Source organism: Thunnus thynnus, chromosome 24 (genome assembly GCF_963924715.1).
Source record: "Thunnus thynnus chromosome 24, fThuThy2.1, whole genome shotgun sequence".
NCBI classification, from domain to species: Eukaryota; Metazoa; Chordata; class Actinopteri; order Scombriformes; family Scombridae; genus Thunnus; species Thunnus thynnus.
The window spans coordinates 436,606-454,632 of record NC_089540.1 but is presented as its reverse complement, the minus strand read 5'-3'; the positions used below and the strand labels follow the sequence as shown (position 1 = coordinate 454,632).

The following is an 18,027-nucleotide window of genomic DNA, read 5'->3' as shown; positions in this document are numbered from 1 at the left end:
TAACTTTAAGAAATTAGTAACTTTATCCCATACCACGTTTTAAGTGATCTTTCTAACCCAAACCCTGCTCTTTCCCTAACCCTAACCAAGTGGTTCTTGTGCCTAAACCTAACCAGACTTTAACCAAAGTGTTGTCATACCATAAAATTGTAACCGTTTTGGTGACATATTAGAAAATGCTCCTATTGGTCATTCTGGTACAATGACCTATGTGGTTGTTTAATTATGAGGATGTGTTGGAGGAATGATTACAGCAAGGAAAACGTCTTGTGTAACATTGTAAGTTCTAAGTATTCATATGGACACCTGACAGTTCTTTTAAGACACACTGGGAAAATTGTGAACCTGTCCTTTTACAACTAGTTTTTCGACACAAAAGCAGGCAGGAGACAGGTGAAAAAGAAGCTGGAGGAAAAGGTTGCCAAGCTGACACAATTAAAAAAATTTAAAAAAAAAAAACTTTTTAAAAAATAGTCCTACCGATGAACACTCCTGTTACCGTAGCATGGAAGTATGCAGTACCAGTTTTATAAATCTGACAGTATGTTTTAATCATGATGCACCATGGAATCAGAGTTGAGAGTCCGCTTAGATCCATTTTGGATCTGCAGCAACACAGTACCTTACCTAAGCCAGAATGAATAGAATTTTGATGCAGTCTGACGCAGATCTTGGTTTGTCTCTAGGTTACCACGAAAAAACTCTTGTCTTGTCCACATCTATTTCCTTAGTTCTGTAATCGGCAGGAGCCTCCTGTTCCTCCTTCTTCTCTTCACTTCTCTTCTCCCTCCTTTCTTTCTCTTTTCTTTTCTCATCTCCTCTTTCCTTTTCTCATCTCTTACATCCTTCTTTTTTTACTGTTCTCTCATGTTTGCTCCTCCTCCCCCTTTCCTGTTACTAGACTACTAAAATAACGATTTCCGTTTCTCTCCTCTTGCTCGTTTTTCTTTTCATGCAGAGGCAAACACACACACACACACACACACACACACACACACACACACACACTTGAAGTCCAGGCATTCCTCTCTTGTGGTTATTTATTGTAAAATTCTGCTGGGTTTGTGGCTTTGGTAAGTGTGTAAGAGTGTGTGTGCAGGAGACGGAGAGAGATGGCGTGTGCGGTTTACCAGCATGGCTAACCAATATACTGTTAATGCAATACTGGATGACACACACACATACACACACACACACAAACACACACGCGCAGAGATTCTAGTTTTAATTACTTATTTATTTTAATTTCTACATCCCAAATTATATGGAGACAAATATTTGCAGTGAACATCTACAAATGATTTTACATAATAAAAAACAAAAACTCAGTTCCTATGCTCTGTGTGTGTGTGTGTGTGTGTGTGTGTGTGTGTGTGTGTGTGTGTGTGTGTTTGTGTGTGTGTGTGTGTGTTTGTGTCTGTGTTTGTGTATCTGTGTGTGTGTCTGTATTGAATGAGTGGCTTTGTCTTTCTAACGGTCGCTCTGCCACACACATCCTCCTTGCTTCCTTTTTCCCTCACTATCTCCTCTTTCTGTTACAACTCAGACACACACACATGTGCACGCGTGCACACACTCACACACACACACACACACACACACACACACACACACAGCCAACCTACATTTTGAAAGAGTGAAACAACCTCTGTTAGTTAACAGGATTGAGTTAACTGTACTGTCTCGTCATTGTAATTGGCAAGACGCTGCGCAAAACATATGTGGTCATATTTTACCCAGTGGAATACATGTTTATATTATACTATATTATATGATATTTATTATACTACATTTTTCTCACTGCTATCCTTCACCTCTTCCGCTCTGGGATGAAAGAGACAAAATCACAAAATTTCAGCATCAAATCTTAGTTATACAGTAATGCTGCTGTCTGTGAGGTCTGATTGCATTGTGAAGTTCCCTGTTTTGGGAGTTCTGTTAAATCAAGTCAAGTCTATTTCATATTTATGTACAATGTATGTGTACAACTCTGGAGTCTGTCCCTGTATTGTGGCAACCAGTAGTTCAAAACTGAAACTTTTATAATTTTATATTTACAAATGTTAAACATATTGGTGGTTGCAGTGATGATTTTTTGTTATGTTTTGGTTCTTGTCAAAGAGTAATTTATTGGTGACATTGGCGACATGGCAGACATAATGCAGTCTCTGTCAGTCATGTCACAGCTCATGTGAGATTTTCAGCACAATGCCAGAACTTATCATAACCAGTAATATCCCTTTAATATTCATTTATTTTTATTTTTATTTATTATAGCATGACATAACAACACAATACAACACAACATAACAATACAATACATTGGATGAAAACAGGAAACAAATTCAGACATGTTAACGCACATTACAACACTGTCTGGAGTACAGTGTTTTGTTAACAAATTAATCCAGTGCATGATGGATAGTTTAGTTCTATGCAATATCGTCTTGTTGTGGAAATAGGTCTTGGCCACTGTAACACTTCCTACTCTCCATACTGACCCTGAAGGTATTTTCTTGGAATCTGTTTACACTGTAAGAAATGGGGGCCAGAATCCACAGCCCTCGTTCTGTGCAAATATGCATTCCAAAGTTCAGTTGAAGCTTAAATGAGGCTTCAGCAGCCTCAGTTAGCTAAATCAAGTTGATATGGTTCAAGTCAATCTCTAGTTGTTCTTGTCCTCTAGACCACCTCGACTTGCTCCTGCCTCTGTGCCTGACATGTGCATCTGTGTTTATTTGGTGTGTTGTGAAAGAAACAAGTGATGGAAAATGCATTCCAGAGATTTCCTTTAAGAGAACCTGAAAGGAGCGAGTCGTGGCTACTAGCTGTCAAAATGGCATAAATACACAGTGTATTTATGCAAAGCTCAGTAGAAGATGTCGCCAGCTGAGCTGACAACAGTTGACGGGGTGTAAGTGTGAATAAATACAGAGTATGTGTTTCACTCTGTAACATGTGAGTAAAAGGCCAGTTTTGGCAACAATCTACATACGACTACTAGAATGTATCACTCCACTGCAGCTTGACACGGAATATTCCAGGGAAGCAAAAAGAAGAAATTTCGTTCTAAACAGGCTGTAACTTTGGAATATATCAACTTGATTTAGCTAAGTTAGGCTGATGAAGCATCATATTAGCATCTGCTGAACTTTGGAATGTACAGAACCAGGGCTGTGGATTAAGACCCCCATTTCTTACATTGTAGTCTTGTCCTGAGAGAATAGCTTCAGAGTCAATATGGACAGTAGGAATTGTTACAGTGACCAAGACCCCTTTCTACATACATAATGGCACGTCAGTATTGTATTAAGATATGGATTTTGAGTGTTGTGTGATATGGAGTGAGGAGAGGTCATCCAGGAGTGAGATGGCTGGACAGGGAGGGGTGCTGAAGCAGAGGATCTGATAGCTGCTCATGACATCCAACCAGAATGACTGAACAGGTGAACAAAGCTAGAAGGTGGGAAAATAATCATCAGCCTGTGGACAGGGTGGACATTTATCATCATCAGAGAGTTTATAGTTGTTATAGAGTTTGTAAGTTTTTATATGAGTTCTATGAAGGATCTTATATTGTATTAAAGGACCAATGTATAGGATTTAGTGGCAATATGGCAGGAAAGGACCCACTCCCTTTGTAGATATAAAGGGCTCATTCTACAGTAATGAAAATACAATTCTTATTTTCAGGTGGTTATACATTAATTAAAACATACTTATGAATATTATATTCCATTTCTGACAAGTTCATTCTGCTAGATGCCACTAAATTCTACACACTGGACTTAGTTGAGTTTTGGAGCTGCAAGTCATGGAGAATGTATAGTTTCATATATTGTGCCAGTTTATAATGACTTTGGTGTATGTTAAGATCTGATGTCCATTAAGATATGGGTAATGATTGAGAGTTTGTTCTGATTTGAAGAAAATGTGTATGTTTGTGATTCAGTTAATTCAATTTAAGACATATACAGGGTGTGTCATTGTGGAAATAATTTGTTAATTTTCTCCTTGATTTTCTCCTTTCTCCTTTCAGCTGTATGTATTTAAAGTGGCTTTGGTCAGTTATGTTGTACTTTTGTTGCATGAGACATTATGATGGTTTGACTAGCTCAAACAAGTTTCACGTCTCTGCAAGTTAATTTAATTTTAAGCACGTTTTGAAGTTGAAGAAATGGAAACAAGTGACTCCCTGGAAAGTAAATGTTCAGCAGTGATGTCTAATAGACTGTACACAACTTTTTGGTGAATAAACTTAAACATGAAAAGACATGGGTATGATCCTTAACATATCACTTTAACATATTGTACTAGTAGTCCATGGCACATCAGTGGTTCTGGCTGGAAAAACTGAAATTATTTAATCTGACAAAAAACTAAGGAACAACATGTGTGTGCCGCTGAATGTTCAAGTAGAATACAGGATCCCACAGTTTGAACTTTTCTTTAATCCTCGCTTTTTTGTGAAATATTGCATAATTTGAATTTTATTATTTAAAGGAAACTATGAGAGAAGATTAGAGGGGAAATGTCTCTGTGGTGGAACTGCTAACATCTCATTAACACCTGAAATGAGGAGAGGCCCCAGTAGACACTGCTTTTTTTATAAGCGATCACAAGCCACAAAGATTCTGAACCACTAGTCTTTAACAATGCATTGTAGTATGTATGTACATTGTAACTGTATTATTATTATATATAAACTATAACATTTTGTAAAATTTGTAAATTTACTAGTCACTAGCTGCCCACTAGATACATGTAATTGAGTAAAAAGCAGAACATTTTCCTTTTGAAATGTAGTGAGGTAGAAGTATAAAAAAGAATACTTAAGTACAAAGACTTTAAAACACAGTACTTTCCACCACTGAGTATCCACCACTGAGTATCAGTAAATAGTAAGGATGGGTACTGAATCTTCACACCACAAACTTCTCATTAACTCATTAAGTTATATAAGTCATATTTGTATCATGCTAAAACAAATGATTTAAGTTGCTGATGCTAAGTACTACCAAGCTGTAACACCACAAACACTGATGTGACATACAGTATATAGTATATCATGTTTTCACCAAAATATTGCTCATATGACAAGGCAAGGTCAATATTATTCTTTGTGACACTAGATCTCAAGGCAAGACATTAATACTTATGAATTATATCTGATGTAAAAGGTCTCCTTTTGTTTTGATTCAGATATAGGATTCCCAAAGAAAACTGATGAACTGATTAATTTAACATGCAATTTTTAAAAATTTAAAAGTCAATTATTGCTGAAACAATTCTCTAGTCTCTAGTCAATTGCCAGAAAATTAATTGTCAACAATTTATTATTAATCAAGGAAAAATTGTAATTATTTGCTGGTTCATGTGTCTCTAATGTGAGGGTTTGCTGCTTTTGTTTGTTTTATTTAATTGAAAATGGAATATTTTGTGGTTTAGGATTGGTCAGACAAACAGGATATTCTCACCTCAGGCATTTTCACTATTTTCTGATATTTTGTAGATGAAACAATCAATCTACTGAAAAAAATATAATCAGTAAATGAATTGATAATGAAAATAATGATTAGTTGCAATCAAATTGCATCCTATATATCATTCCAGAGGCTGAGCACACCGAACAGACGATTCCATTATCAGCCTGATATCTGACTCTACTGCTGCCCTGGATGGAAATCAGCTCCTTTATTGAACAAAGCACACTTGTGTTTTGACACTATGAGAAGTTATGATGTGAGAAAGCTGCTATATTAGTGTTGTGTGTGAATACACAAGTGCTCTTTGAATATGTGAATGTTTGAATGGGGGTACATGCTAAGAGTCAGCATCACCTCCTTTAAAATCAGCCAGAAGCAGACCTGTGGAGTTTCCTCTGTTAAGCTTTGCCGTCTCCTGATAACACACTCTCTTTCTGTCTCCCTGACACTAACACACACACACAAGCACACACAGCAGGTGTAGCCTCCAGATAACCAGAATCAGCTCTGGACAGGCGCTGTTGGAGCTCCGTACGATGTGGCCAAGAAAGTCGAACAATGTCGACAAGTGGAAAGTGGCTGATGTAGCATTCAACGCCATGGGTTCAGATGTGGCGAGAGGCATAAATTAAAGAAAAAGAGTGACAGAAAAGCAGAAAAAACAACCTTCAAAGCAGTTTGATATATGAACTAGAGGAAGGGAACAATGCAAATTCAACACTTGGAAACACAGAAAAACAACTTTTAGTGGCTCTCGTATTCAGCCACATTTGAGATATATGGACTGGGAAAGGAGGAGAGGGAGGAGGAGGGATGGAGGTGAGATGAAGAGGGAGGATGGAGAGGAAGAAGGAAAGAGTAAGATTGAGAAGAAAGAGGGAGGGAAGTGAAAAGATGGAAGAAGGGGAAGAAAAAGAATAGGGCATTCTTGAAAAAGAAAGTTTGCTCTCACAGGAGCATGAAAAAGAGTTTGATAGGAATACATGAAATGAGTATTTGTGGAACTCATCATTATGAAACAGATTATAGGAATATTATTACTGTCTCCGGTTATGACAAATACAAAATTACACAGCCATTTCAGTTTCAGTGAAAAAATTAAGGTGTGAGGTATGGAAATGCTGTGAAGGTATAATAATGAAGAGACAGGGAGTTTGGCTGTCAACTCATTAACCTAATGATGTTTAACCTGTGTGAGTCCATAATTTCTTTTTAGAATCATCATTTGAAAAGATTTAGTCCTTATAAATGTTTAATTGTATACCTGCCTGTTGACAAATGACATATTTTTTTATGTTCAGTTGACCTGCTGTGAACTAATTTAAACTCTCAGTTACAGTAACTGGAATTCATGATAACACTTTACATTAAATAAGTGGTTTATAACACACTATAATTTAGTTATAAGCAAATACAAGGAGCTGTTTATGTGTTTATTACTGTACAGTATTTGTCAAGACTAGTAAGTGTTTTACCTTATTGTCATTCATTATCTGTTTACCAGCCTCTGCATGGATACCTGACAAATTCATAATAAACACTTACATCTGTTTATAAGTACGTCATAAACCATTTAATTGATTAAATAGTGCTTAGAAATGTTAAATAGGGGGATTTATGTGAAGCATTACTGAATTAATTGATAGGAAGTGTGACAATTTAACAGAAATTAGTATCAAGTTATATGATCCTTTCAAAGAATTGGCTGATAAAGTTATAGTTACATATCAGTTCCTTTCGCTATAACATTATAATGAATTTCTCCAAATCTAACCAAGTGCTTAAGAAGAAACCTTAGTTGCCACATGTGATTAAAAAGTTCTGGATTCGAAGGGGCTGCTGTTTCTGGTAAGCAAGTATTATTTCTGACTGTAAATTCCCATTTGGAATGTTTTTTTTATGCTCTTTTTAATGTTCCTCAATACAGAAACCCAGGAGCCTCCTAGATAATGTAACACATGGTGTGGTATATTATGCCCATCAGTTTTATTTATTTCAACTTCTTTTCTGAGGAATCGTGATCTTTCCATTCATTTTTGCATGGTGGACAGCTCTGAATACTACAATTACAATACCCATGAACTTTGGGCACATTTGCTATAAAGAAGAAACCAGTCAGATGTGTGAATCAGAGCAGTAGTGCATCTCAAATGCTTCATTTTTTCAGTTGTGAGCAAAACATGGTGCCATAGTTACTGAATTCATCCAATAATAACCCAGAATCTGAAAGTGAATCACTATAAACTGCAGATTGTAAAATCAGTTTTATAGAGAGGGTAATCTGTCACTTCTGCTTGACAGAATTTTAAGGACAGGGATTGGAAGTTTCTCTGAAATGCACCTTGGGAGTCGTATTCAACTCCTCATCTTACATTTTAGTATACACATGCTACCTCTGACTTTTTATCAAAGAACTAGATAGTTTCTAATACAGTTGATCATAATGATGATTCAGTTGGGAACATGTTCATTGGTATCCAAGCCACATTAGTTTTCCAACAAGACTGAGAGAAAGCCTGGAAACCTGAAATAACTGCTCTCACTTCACAAAACTCACTTCTCTAAACTTTGAAATACTGTAACAAATGTCCCTGTAAAATTACAGTAAAGTACTGGCAGCTGAAGTTGCCAGCTTTTTACTGTTTTTTTTTTACAGTCACTACCACAATTTACTTTAACAGCTAACTGTTGCTAAAATGATTACAGCATTCTGCTGTAGAATGTGAGGTTTACAGTTTGATACTGTAGTACTGCTAGGCTTGCAGTAACATACTGTATATTTACAGTCTTGCTATTGTAATCTACATGAACAGTTTTTTACTGTAAATGTTACAGTAAACAACTGAAAAGTTTCTTCTTATTCATATTAATGAAAACAATTATAAATTGCAGACATATACTGTAAATAACAATGTGTCTTCGATCTCAGTGGTCCAGTAATGAGATCAGCTCAGTTTTACATTCAAAAACACATAACCCTTAATGTAGCACAAAAGAGGACGAGACAAGTGACAGCTTTATGGAAATGAACATTTATTCAGAAGCTTTCAAATATGCCAAGTATATTCATCATGCCCTTTCAAAGGGGTTCAATGTAAATTTGTTAATTATAATATCCTGAGCTGCCAGCAAAATGAGTCTAAACAGCAACTGCTTTGCAAACTACTGTTTAAAAAAATATAAAAGCACAAATAAACAGATTGCAGGATAACACAATTTGTAATGCCTTCAAATGTCCTCTGTTATAATTTGCAGAAGGTTGACATCCAGGCTTCCAGGCTCACAGCTCACTGAGTGAGAAAGAAACAATAATGAAAATCAAGCACAGAGTGAGAGAAAGAGAAATGAAACAACTGAATGGGAGAGAGAAACATTTTAAACAAGAAGGACATCTAACTTATCTTTATGAAGTGACATCAAGTTCTTCAGAAGAGTGGTGACAAGGATTTGCTGTGAGCTTGTTAATCCTCCTAGGCATTACTTTCCCTGGCTGTCATCTGTTCCCCTCTCAGAGTTAATCACAATGAAGTACCTGAAAACAACATGTAACAAATCACCTATTATGTCCCAGGTTTTAGTACAGCTTGGCAACAAATTACAGTATCTTTGCAGCAACCTAGCTACAGCTTAACACTTGGGTTGAGGTAAGATAACCGATATAACCACTCTGTCTTTTGGAGCTCAGCAGCAAACATATCTTAATCAACTTGGCTACATATTTAAATAAACTTAAATTGTTAACTTAGATAGTAGGCTATTGTTAATTATGAAATGCAAGTGGGATTAACAAGGTGTAGGTATAGACCAGGCCGGACTAAAATTAGCATTCACTGATAAGTAGTTCATAAGAAAACAATCATCCAAAAATAATCTTTAAACTAGACCTGCAAGCAGCAGTCATATGAAAATAATGTTTAAATATCGGTGATTCAAACCTCCAACTGAAGAACACTACCTGAAAATGCTCTCTTGTGCCTGTCAGGTGCTTGCTAGGATTATACCAATTTAATTTTAGCAAAAATTAAACATAGTCACTAATTGGGTAACCAGATGCACAAATGTAGTTCTATTTTCTCAGTAAGCTGTTACTGACCTTTTGGTTTGATTCCCCAAAGGAGGATGAACAATGATTATATGATCTTGATGGTTACATGTGGCTTCTGTCCCTCCATTACTGTGGCGGTGAAAAATGAAAATACTGTATTTTACCATCAAATCTTACAGTAGCCTACTGTTAATATCTGTTCTTAGTTTTATCTCCAAAAAGCATCAAAATTTACAGTATTTTACAATATTTAGAAAGAACAGTACCTTACTGTTAGAATTTGGCTGTATTTTTACAGCGATTTATTACAGTGAAATGTACAGGTGATACACCCACCTTAAACTTCTGTTTTTCGTCTTACAAAACACACCTTTGTATTTATAACTCAGGGTAAATATGATTGTGCCTCCATGTAGTTCTGTGCTGTGTTGGTTAGCAGGACAGATGTGTGAGATCCGCCTATGAGTAGTTCTGATTGGACAGAATCTGCTCCATGAAGCAAACCACGCTTCTCATCAAAACATTTTCCACCTCCTCCAATGGCCGTTCCAAAATGTGCCATTCATGGCAACAAACACATTCTGTGGATTGCATAGTTTCGACACCCCCAGCTGCTGTTTGTTGGTGTAGCAGCAGTGTCCCCTCTTCTTGCCCTTTTCCTGTCTCGCCTTACTCACCTCGACACCATTCCTGTATTCTGGTTCAAATTGATCATCATGTGTCACTACTTTGCAGATTGACTTCCCCAACTACTTTTTGTTTGTTAAGTGGTATGCAGCCTTTCCAGCCCAGATCATCCAATGAGAACACTCATCTGAGTTTGATGTAAGGGATGGTGCGTTCATGTGTTGTTGTGTAGCTAAAACTGTTTTCAACTCTGAAGTCAGCAAATTAACTTTTATACACTATTCAGTGCAACTAGCTGTTTTTATGACTGATATCTGAACAATTATGTCTGAATCATCATCATGTCTGATAATGATTCATATTTCCTGTTGTTGCAGCTGAATGAGAAGCTCTGTCGTCAGACCTTTACTTCCAACAGAGTGAAGACACCACTGGTTCACTTCTTAGGCCTTTAAACTGAGACTCTAACTCAGCCATGAATGTCAACATCACAAGTAAAAGTCAACAGTCTCATGAAAAACATTAGCTGAGAACCAACCCATTCAACTGTCTGTAGCTTCAGATAAACTGATGCTCATTTGAGCTTGTTCTGATAAACTGAAGCTCATTTAAACCAGAGCAGATAATCTCAACAACTACAGTAACTGCACACAGACACATCTAACTGATAAAGCTGCAGTGTGTGTCTGGCTGATTAGGTGCAAAACTAAGGACAGACTAACAGACACACACACACACACACACACACACATGCATGCACACATGCAGATGTGCATACATGTAGATGTAGATAAAGCAGCAGTGTGTGTTCAGTAGATTTCTAGTTACAGATGTGATGATTGGAGGAGAGCTAAGTGATGACATAACCACTCACCAACAACCAATAGGACTGCAGGAGATGAAAACCAATCACAACATTGATTCTCAACCGCTGATGGGTTAACCGCATGTGATCTGATCTGATCAGCTTATACTGGTTCAAATCCTTCCTGCTGTGGTTGTGGTTGTGTGCTCACATCTGAACGAGTTACACAAACTTTACAGACAAGAAAATGGTGTTTTCTTTGTAGAACAACTTATTCGTTCAGCTTGCTTCCAACAGGCCTGGGATTACATCACAAACCCACAAAATCTGTCCTACCTACTGTGGTTGCATTGGTTAGATCCCAGTGACTGACAGGAGGAAAAAGAAACTTTTTGTACATAAGCCTCCTGTGTCAAACTGAGGCTGCTGCGCACACAGCATGCAACCACAGCACACAGGCGGGAAACACGTGATTGGTGTCTCTGAACATGTTGGACACAACCAGTTACAGCACTGCAGGGTGCAGATACGAATACACACCAACTGGTTTTTGTCACTTAGCAGTTACCTTCGTCTTAATCCTCGTCTTACAGCAACCACCTTAAAGATTTTAACATTAAAGTCTCATTCTCAACTCATTTGTTCCATCTTCCATAGTTGTTGGTTTTATGTTGAATGTGCAATATTCTGGTGCTCAGAAAAACAGACAGGTGGTGCATCTACAGTTCTATGACTACTGAACAAACTTCACATGCTGATAAAGATTAAGTTGAGACTGTTTTGTCAACTATTCAAAAACTGCCACAGACAGTAAAAAACTGTTCAAAACAAATCTGTACTCCAAAGCTTGTAACACAGCCACATAGAACTCTCTATAATAGTCAATACAGTTGTAATGTAATATGCAGTCACACTGTTCTAGTAGAAACACATAGTTTATATAGTATAATATTGCTGATGCTGTATGCAACTTAAAATATATCCTAAGTCTGTGTAAATGCAGATGGGGATGTCAGAAAAGAGAACATGAATGAAAAAAGAAACCTTTTTTCTGCAAACTGTTAATTCTGCACCAAACATCAACAGGAAACACACATGTACACACTTACGTACATGCACACTGTGTCACAATTCTAGAGAATTTCCGCAGCAAAGATAACAACCTCTAGATTCATGCAACATCAGGTTACCAGAGCTGAATTCAGCAAAACCACTATTTTTAATGCTAATAATTCAACAGCCAAAAGGCCTCAGATTTTATCAATTTAAAGATAAACTCCTGAGAAAAGCATCTGGCTCTTTACCGTAGCTGCTAAATGCATCATCATGTTTATGAACTAGCTGCTAACTGTGTCAGGCCACTGTTTGGTGCTGAGCAGGTAGTGTACAGTGGGTATTTCCACTGAAAACAGCTGCCTGCTGTGATGGGAAAAAGGTTGATGAGAGCTGAGTTTGCAGGCCACTCAACCAAAACAATTACCTAAAAGATGCTAAAAATCTCTTTAGAGCTAAGGGAACTACAAAGCTGGTGATAATTTTACTTTTCTTTTTAATTTTTTAATTTGAATCTTTTTCATTTTTGTCAGTCACTTCCATGGTGACATCTTTCACATTATTTGAGCCATTGTTACAATGGATACAGAAACATTGCTCTATGGAATCTATTGAAACATATAGAAAAGGAGCAATTAATGACCACAAGTAACCAGTGAACACCTTGATTTAAATTCCTCTGCATCTAATTCCATAATCTACAAACTAAATGAACTTGTTCTACCTTGAGTGCAGCTGTGACATAAAAACAACACATCTGTATTAAAATTCAATGCAAATATTTCTCCTCTTCCCGACAGTAATATGTACTGAAGCTCACACTAATTCAATCTCAACCTTTCTCACTCAGTTTGGGATCCCATTGCAATGCATTCTGAGTGTATTTACACCTGCATTAACATGCGTTTTTCCTTATCCATTTAACGTATCCAGTTACAGACCAAATTTTAATGCCAGGTGTAAATGGGGTATATGTGTCAGACCTCACTAATAGGAGAAAATCCTTGCAGCCAGGTTCCAACATCTGATAGGAAGCTACTATCACATATGGGTATGTAGCAATCCAATATATACAGGGGTGGTGGATCGATTTTTGTACCAGACACACTGTAAAAACTTCTTAAAAATTGTCTATAAGATGGATAAACATTCATGTCACAGCAGTCAGAGGTGGCTAAGTATTAAACTGGATGACTAATCATGAAATGATGTAGATCATTTGCTTAGAGACTTAGATTAGAGACAGCTAGTGCTGGGAAAATGAAGCAGACATGTATAGTCATTCATACAGCTGTTGGTTGATGTAGCAGGAAGGAATGCCTGCTACATTCCTCACTATCCTCCCTCCTGTCATCCTCCCTGTGAGCTGGCAGGCTACTGTCTCACAGGCCCAGCCGTGTGAGTTAAAAGTTGCTGGTTCAGGATATTCTCTCATGTCTCTAACTACAGTATGATATTGACAAGGACCTCCTGGACCTCCAACTGCCCTGTACCATTGTACCAGACAGTTCATATTACAGCTTCCGGTGTCAGAAAATATTGTTGTTGTACAGTGCAACTTCAGCTTTTATATGCATATAAATATAACCCCTCCCTGCGCTAATATCTAACCCATAGCTATAGGTCCTTATACTTAAATAACAACAGCTTTTCAGTACTTTCGAAAATAGCAAATACAGTCCAAAAACAACTCAGATGAGGCATCTCTGACCTGTCAGTGGCATGGTTAAGTTATGTTTAAGAAACTAAACTACTACTTGGTTATGATCAGTTAAAAAGTATGGTCATAATTAAGAAAACAGTTTATTGCAAAAGACGGTAGGAAATTGGATGTGAACAACATATTTTCCATGAAAGTCACATGCTTTGCACACCCCACCACAATGGTAGTGTCTACTATTGCCTTAATGACTTTTAAAACACCATTTGAATGATGTTAAAAGGGAAGGTGGTTGATAAAAGAGTAGCCATGCTATCATTAGAGATAGCCTCTTTATTTTGATGGTATTTAATACCCTAATCAGATAGAAATAGGGGAGAGATGACAGGAAATTTCTGGTCAATATTAGGATCATTTCAGTTCATGGTCGATGTTTTAACCCCCAAGCCATGGCCTTTTGGACAAATTACTGGTGTTTTGTGCTCAACAATGACCACCCCAGTCTACTATATATACAATCAGCTATATTATAGTAGCCTTTGGCCTGGATAGAATGTTGACCTGCGGCTATCTATTATTACAACAGACCGTTTGATGAACTAACAGGGTCTGGTCCATCTCTCTTTTTATATTGCAGGTGAACTGTATCTTAGGGTGTTTGCAAACCTATAGTTGGTTTGCTCTGGTCTGGTCTTTCTGTTTTGTGTTATCAGGGCTAGCAGCTAATTGTTAACAACCCAATTTCACAGCAACTCAAATCCCAAAATGCGAACCAGCTCTTGTTCAAATTTGAACCGAATTTCCCGAAAATCTACAAAATAAAGTATGAATTAATGTGTGTTTCCATCCACTAATGTTATGCGAACATTAGGAATTGATTAATCAAGATTTACAGTTAGTGGCACTAATTCTCCAGCTAGTGACATTAAATCATTGCAGAAGAAGAGGACACAATGAGATGACGTCATTAAAAAAGCAGCAGTCGAACCTCATGGAAAACCATGTGGAAAACGTGATGGGAAAATGACATTTCCATTCATGTATTAATCTGTGGAATGTTGTTGGTCTACACAGATCTGATGACATTTAAATCACATGCTTCATGTATGTCATGATTTATTGACTAGGTCTGTTTCCATTGCATTTTTACAAATTTTCTTTTATTGATACATAAGCTTTTCCACTTTAAGTCAAGCTTAAAAACTTTTTTGCAATATTTCGACTTATTTTCATATTTATGATGTTTCCAATCAGAAAATGTGCATAAAAACAGGTGATGGAAATGCACTCGCAGTTGCTAATTCAAAACTCAACAAAGTTCACAGCAAAGTTTATTCTAAACAACCCTAAATTTATCAAAATATGTTCCAAATACTTTTAACCAACCACAAGAACCAACAGAAACACCCAACAGAGCAGCTAAAATGATCCAGGGGCACATGAATACACACAAACATACACATGCACACACACACACACACACACGCACACACACATACACACACACATATATATATAAATACACTTACCTCGTAAAAAAGCAGACTGATAGGACGACAACGACTCAAATATACTGTTGGAGGCCATGAAATGATTTTCTTCAGTTTTTCCCCTCTTGTCCTTTTTTTAAAATCTATGCATAAATAAAAAAATCAAAAACACACACACATACACACACAGAGGCAATAAAATGTCAATAAGGGATCCTCCAGCAAGCTGAAACATCAATACTCATGGCCAATTCACAAACCACATCTATCTATTTGGGCGTGTGCATGTGTGTGTATGTGAAGGAATATATGTAGTGTATGTAACTCCTCATTGATTCTCACCAGTGTTAATGGTACACTAACACACCATACAGGGTTTCTCCAACATTAACAAACAACATACAAGATATTGGTGTGTCATTCCTCATTGAGGATGCAAGATCATTTCCTGTGTGTTCTCTCTGGGGATTTTTCTGTGACCTGAGGTGCAGTTTATAGGTTGTTAAATAATTTGGTCAGCTAATTATATAGTTGGTCAAGCAATCAGAAACAATATGTTATGTTAGCTCTGTTTGCTACCTAGTACATGTCCACTTTCCTTCTACTTCATTGACTTCATTGCATTTATTGTTGATATATGATAGGGAGTCTACACGAGTTGTTTCTGTGTCTGACTTCCTGCCCAGCTCGATCTGCTCTGTGTAGCTTGACGCGGTTTCAATCAAAAATAAAATGTCTGAAACATGCTACAGGATTGTTTAGACCAATACATCCATTCATTTAGAACACTGACATTTTAATTTTATTTAAGGAAATACCATCTTTTTTTGGATGATCTTGCTGGATTATTATTATTTTGAGTAGATTGCAGGGAGAGAGACAGATCGACTACTGGGTGAGCTAAATTAACTTTTTACGAGAGAGAGAGCGGTGCGCTGCCCTGTCAATTCATAAGCTTGTTTCAACAGAAATGGTCTATGTTTTCAAGGCAATATGGTGGCATTCAAGTCAGGCAGGAATTTTCAGCTCTATCTTGCCTAAATTGTTTTTTAGGTTTGTCTAGTCTCAAAAGGAAATTTGTTTGCAGCTATGAAATTAGACAGTGACTGCATCTACATTCTGAACCATACATACACACATTCTACACAGCTGGAAACTGACATGTTATTAAAGCCAACATAGAATGCTGGACAAAAGCCTAAATAAAAACACATGAAAAACCAAATCTGCTGCTGAGCAACCTCTGTATTGTGTCGTGCATGCGCAGGCTTAACAGGCCTAAACCAATGTAAAATGGCCTGTTAAGTGGGCCAGATATCACACATGATAGTAGCCTAATGAATGTTGTCTTTTATGTTTTTAGAAGGGGAAACTTTCTTTTAGTCTCTATTTGTGTATATATATTTTTAATTTTAATAGTTAAAAATAAAAGATAAGAAAATTCTTTTCAGAATTTCAGATGGGCCAGTTGTACAAATGGGCGGGCCCAAACCCGTTAGGCCCACCCACAGCGCCACACTTGTTTGCCACAAATGTTTCTTCTTTCTTAATTATGCACAATAGCTCCAGTGTCATTATAGCTTATATTTCTTTCCACAAAAGGGAGCAGAATTCATTTAGTTCAGTTCTATTTGTTGTGGTGGCTCACATCTCAGCTCAATGAGTACTCTGTAAACCATGGGCCACCAGGCAAAGTTGAAGGAAAGTCTGTCAGAATTTCTGACAATGGCAGGTGGTGAGGGAGGAATGAATGACTGATGTAAAAATTAAGTGCATCATCACCACGATGGCCTCATTTGTTTACAGTGAGTATGTAAATGAATTAGGTGATTATTTAATGAAATGCAGGGAAGTTCAGCCTTGCTTTTCTTATTTAATGTAAAACTTTGTAATAAAAGCAATATGAGCTCAAAAAATAGGATTACTAAAAAACAAATTGTGGAGATTATGCTATTGTTGTGGTATTCTTACCCTGGCCAAGGTGTCCTGGTCCTGGCAGAGGTAGTCGACAAACGTCCCTGTGGTTTTTCCAGTCTGATGACTCAGATGCAAAATAATCCACAAAGCATTCTCTTTCTTTCTACCTTTCTCTATCCGTGGTATCTTTCTCTGTTTCTTGACTTGCTTACACCTCTTTTCTGCTTCCGCTTCTTTCTCTCTGTTGCCATACGCATCTTCCTTTATCGCTCAACGCTCTTTATGATTCTCTCTCTCTTGTTTTGGTTTGTGATTCTCCAAATCTCCATGCTGACGACTTTTTGTCTTCAGAATTTACTCTCCTCCCGACAGTCAGTGTCACAGACGAGAGACTGTCTTTCTGTTGATATCACAAGCTACCTAGTTTGGTTTCTAATAATCTGGCATTGTGGCTTTGGAATATGCACGTGTGTGTGTGTGTGTGTAATCAAACTAACCACCTGCCACCCTCAGCCAACAGCTTTCACTGAGGAAGTAGCTGTGGTTAAAGAGAGTGAAATGGAGGGAGAGGGCGTTGTGGTGTGTGTTTTTGAGCACCCATATGTGCATTTGTGGTTTGTGTGTGTGTTTGTAGCAGGGGTTTAGAGAGAGTGGGTGAGTCACCTCTACTTCACCAAGCCACACTGCAGGTCAGACTGTTAGACCACGACGTCCACTAGTGTGTGTGTGTGTGTGTGTGTGTATGTGTGTGTGTGAGAGTGTGGGTAAGTTGAGGACAGGCGTTTGCCCACTGCTGATATTATTGTTAATGTATCACTACCAGATCAGTTCTACACAATGGTGGAAGAAGTACTCAGATCCTTTACTGCAGTAAAAGTACCAATACAGCAATGTAACAAGTAAAAGCCCTGCATGAAAATCCTACTTAAGTAAAAGTACAAAAG

The 18,027-nt window shown here is 37.4% G+C and overlaps 1 protein-coding gene across 2 annotated transcripts in view; it reads right to left on the bottom strand.

The window, feature by feature from the left end:
• runx1 (RUNX family transcription factor 1) overlaps positions 1–17,567 on the bottom strand; it is an 84,168-nt gene extending 66,601 nt beyond the window's left edge. The window contains exons 1-2 of one of the 2 annotated variants that reach the window (XM_067582907.1): positions 17,138–17,567; positions 15,206–15,309 (exon numbers count right to left, since the gene is read on the bottom strand). In XM_067582907.1, the coding sequence (XP_067439008.1) occupies positions 15,206–15,263 (58 nt within the window). In that variant the 5' untranslated portion in view covers positions 15,264–15,309; positions 17,138–17,567. The remainder of the gene's footprint in view (positions 1–15,205; positions 15,310–17,137) is intronic. The other variant, XM_067582906.1, reaches the window with a different exon arrangement.
• Positions 17,568–18,027: the final 460 nt, after the last annotated feature.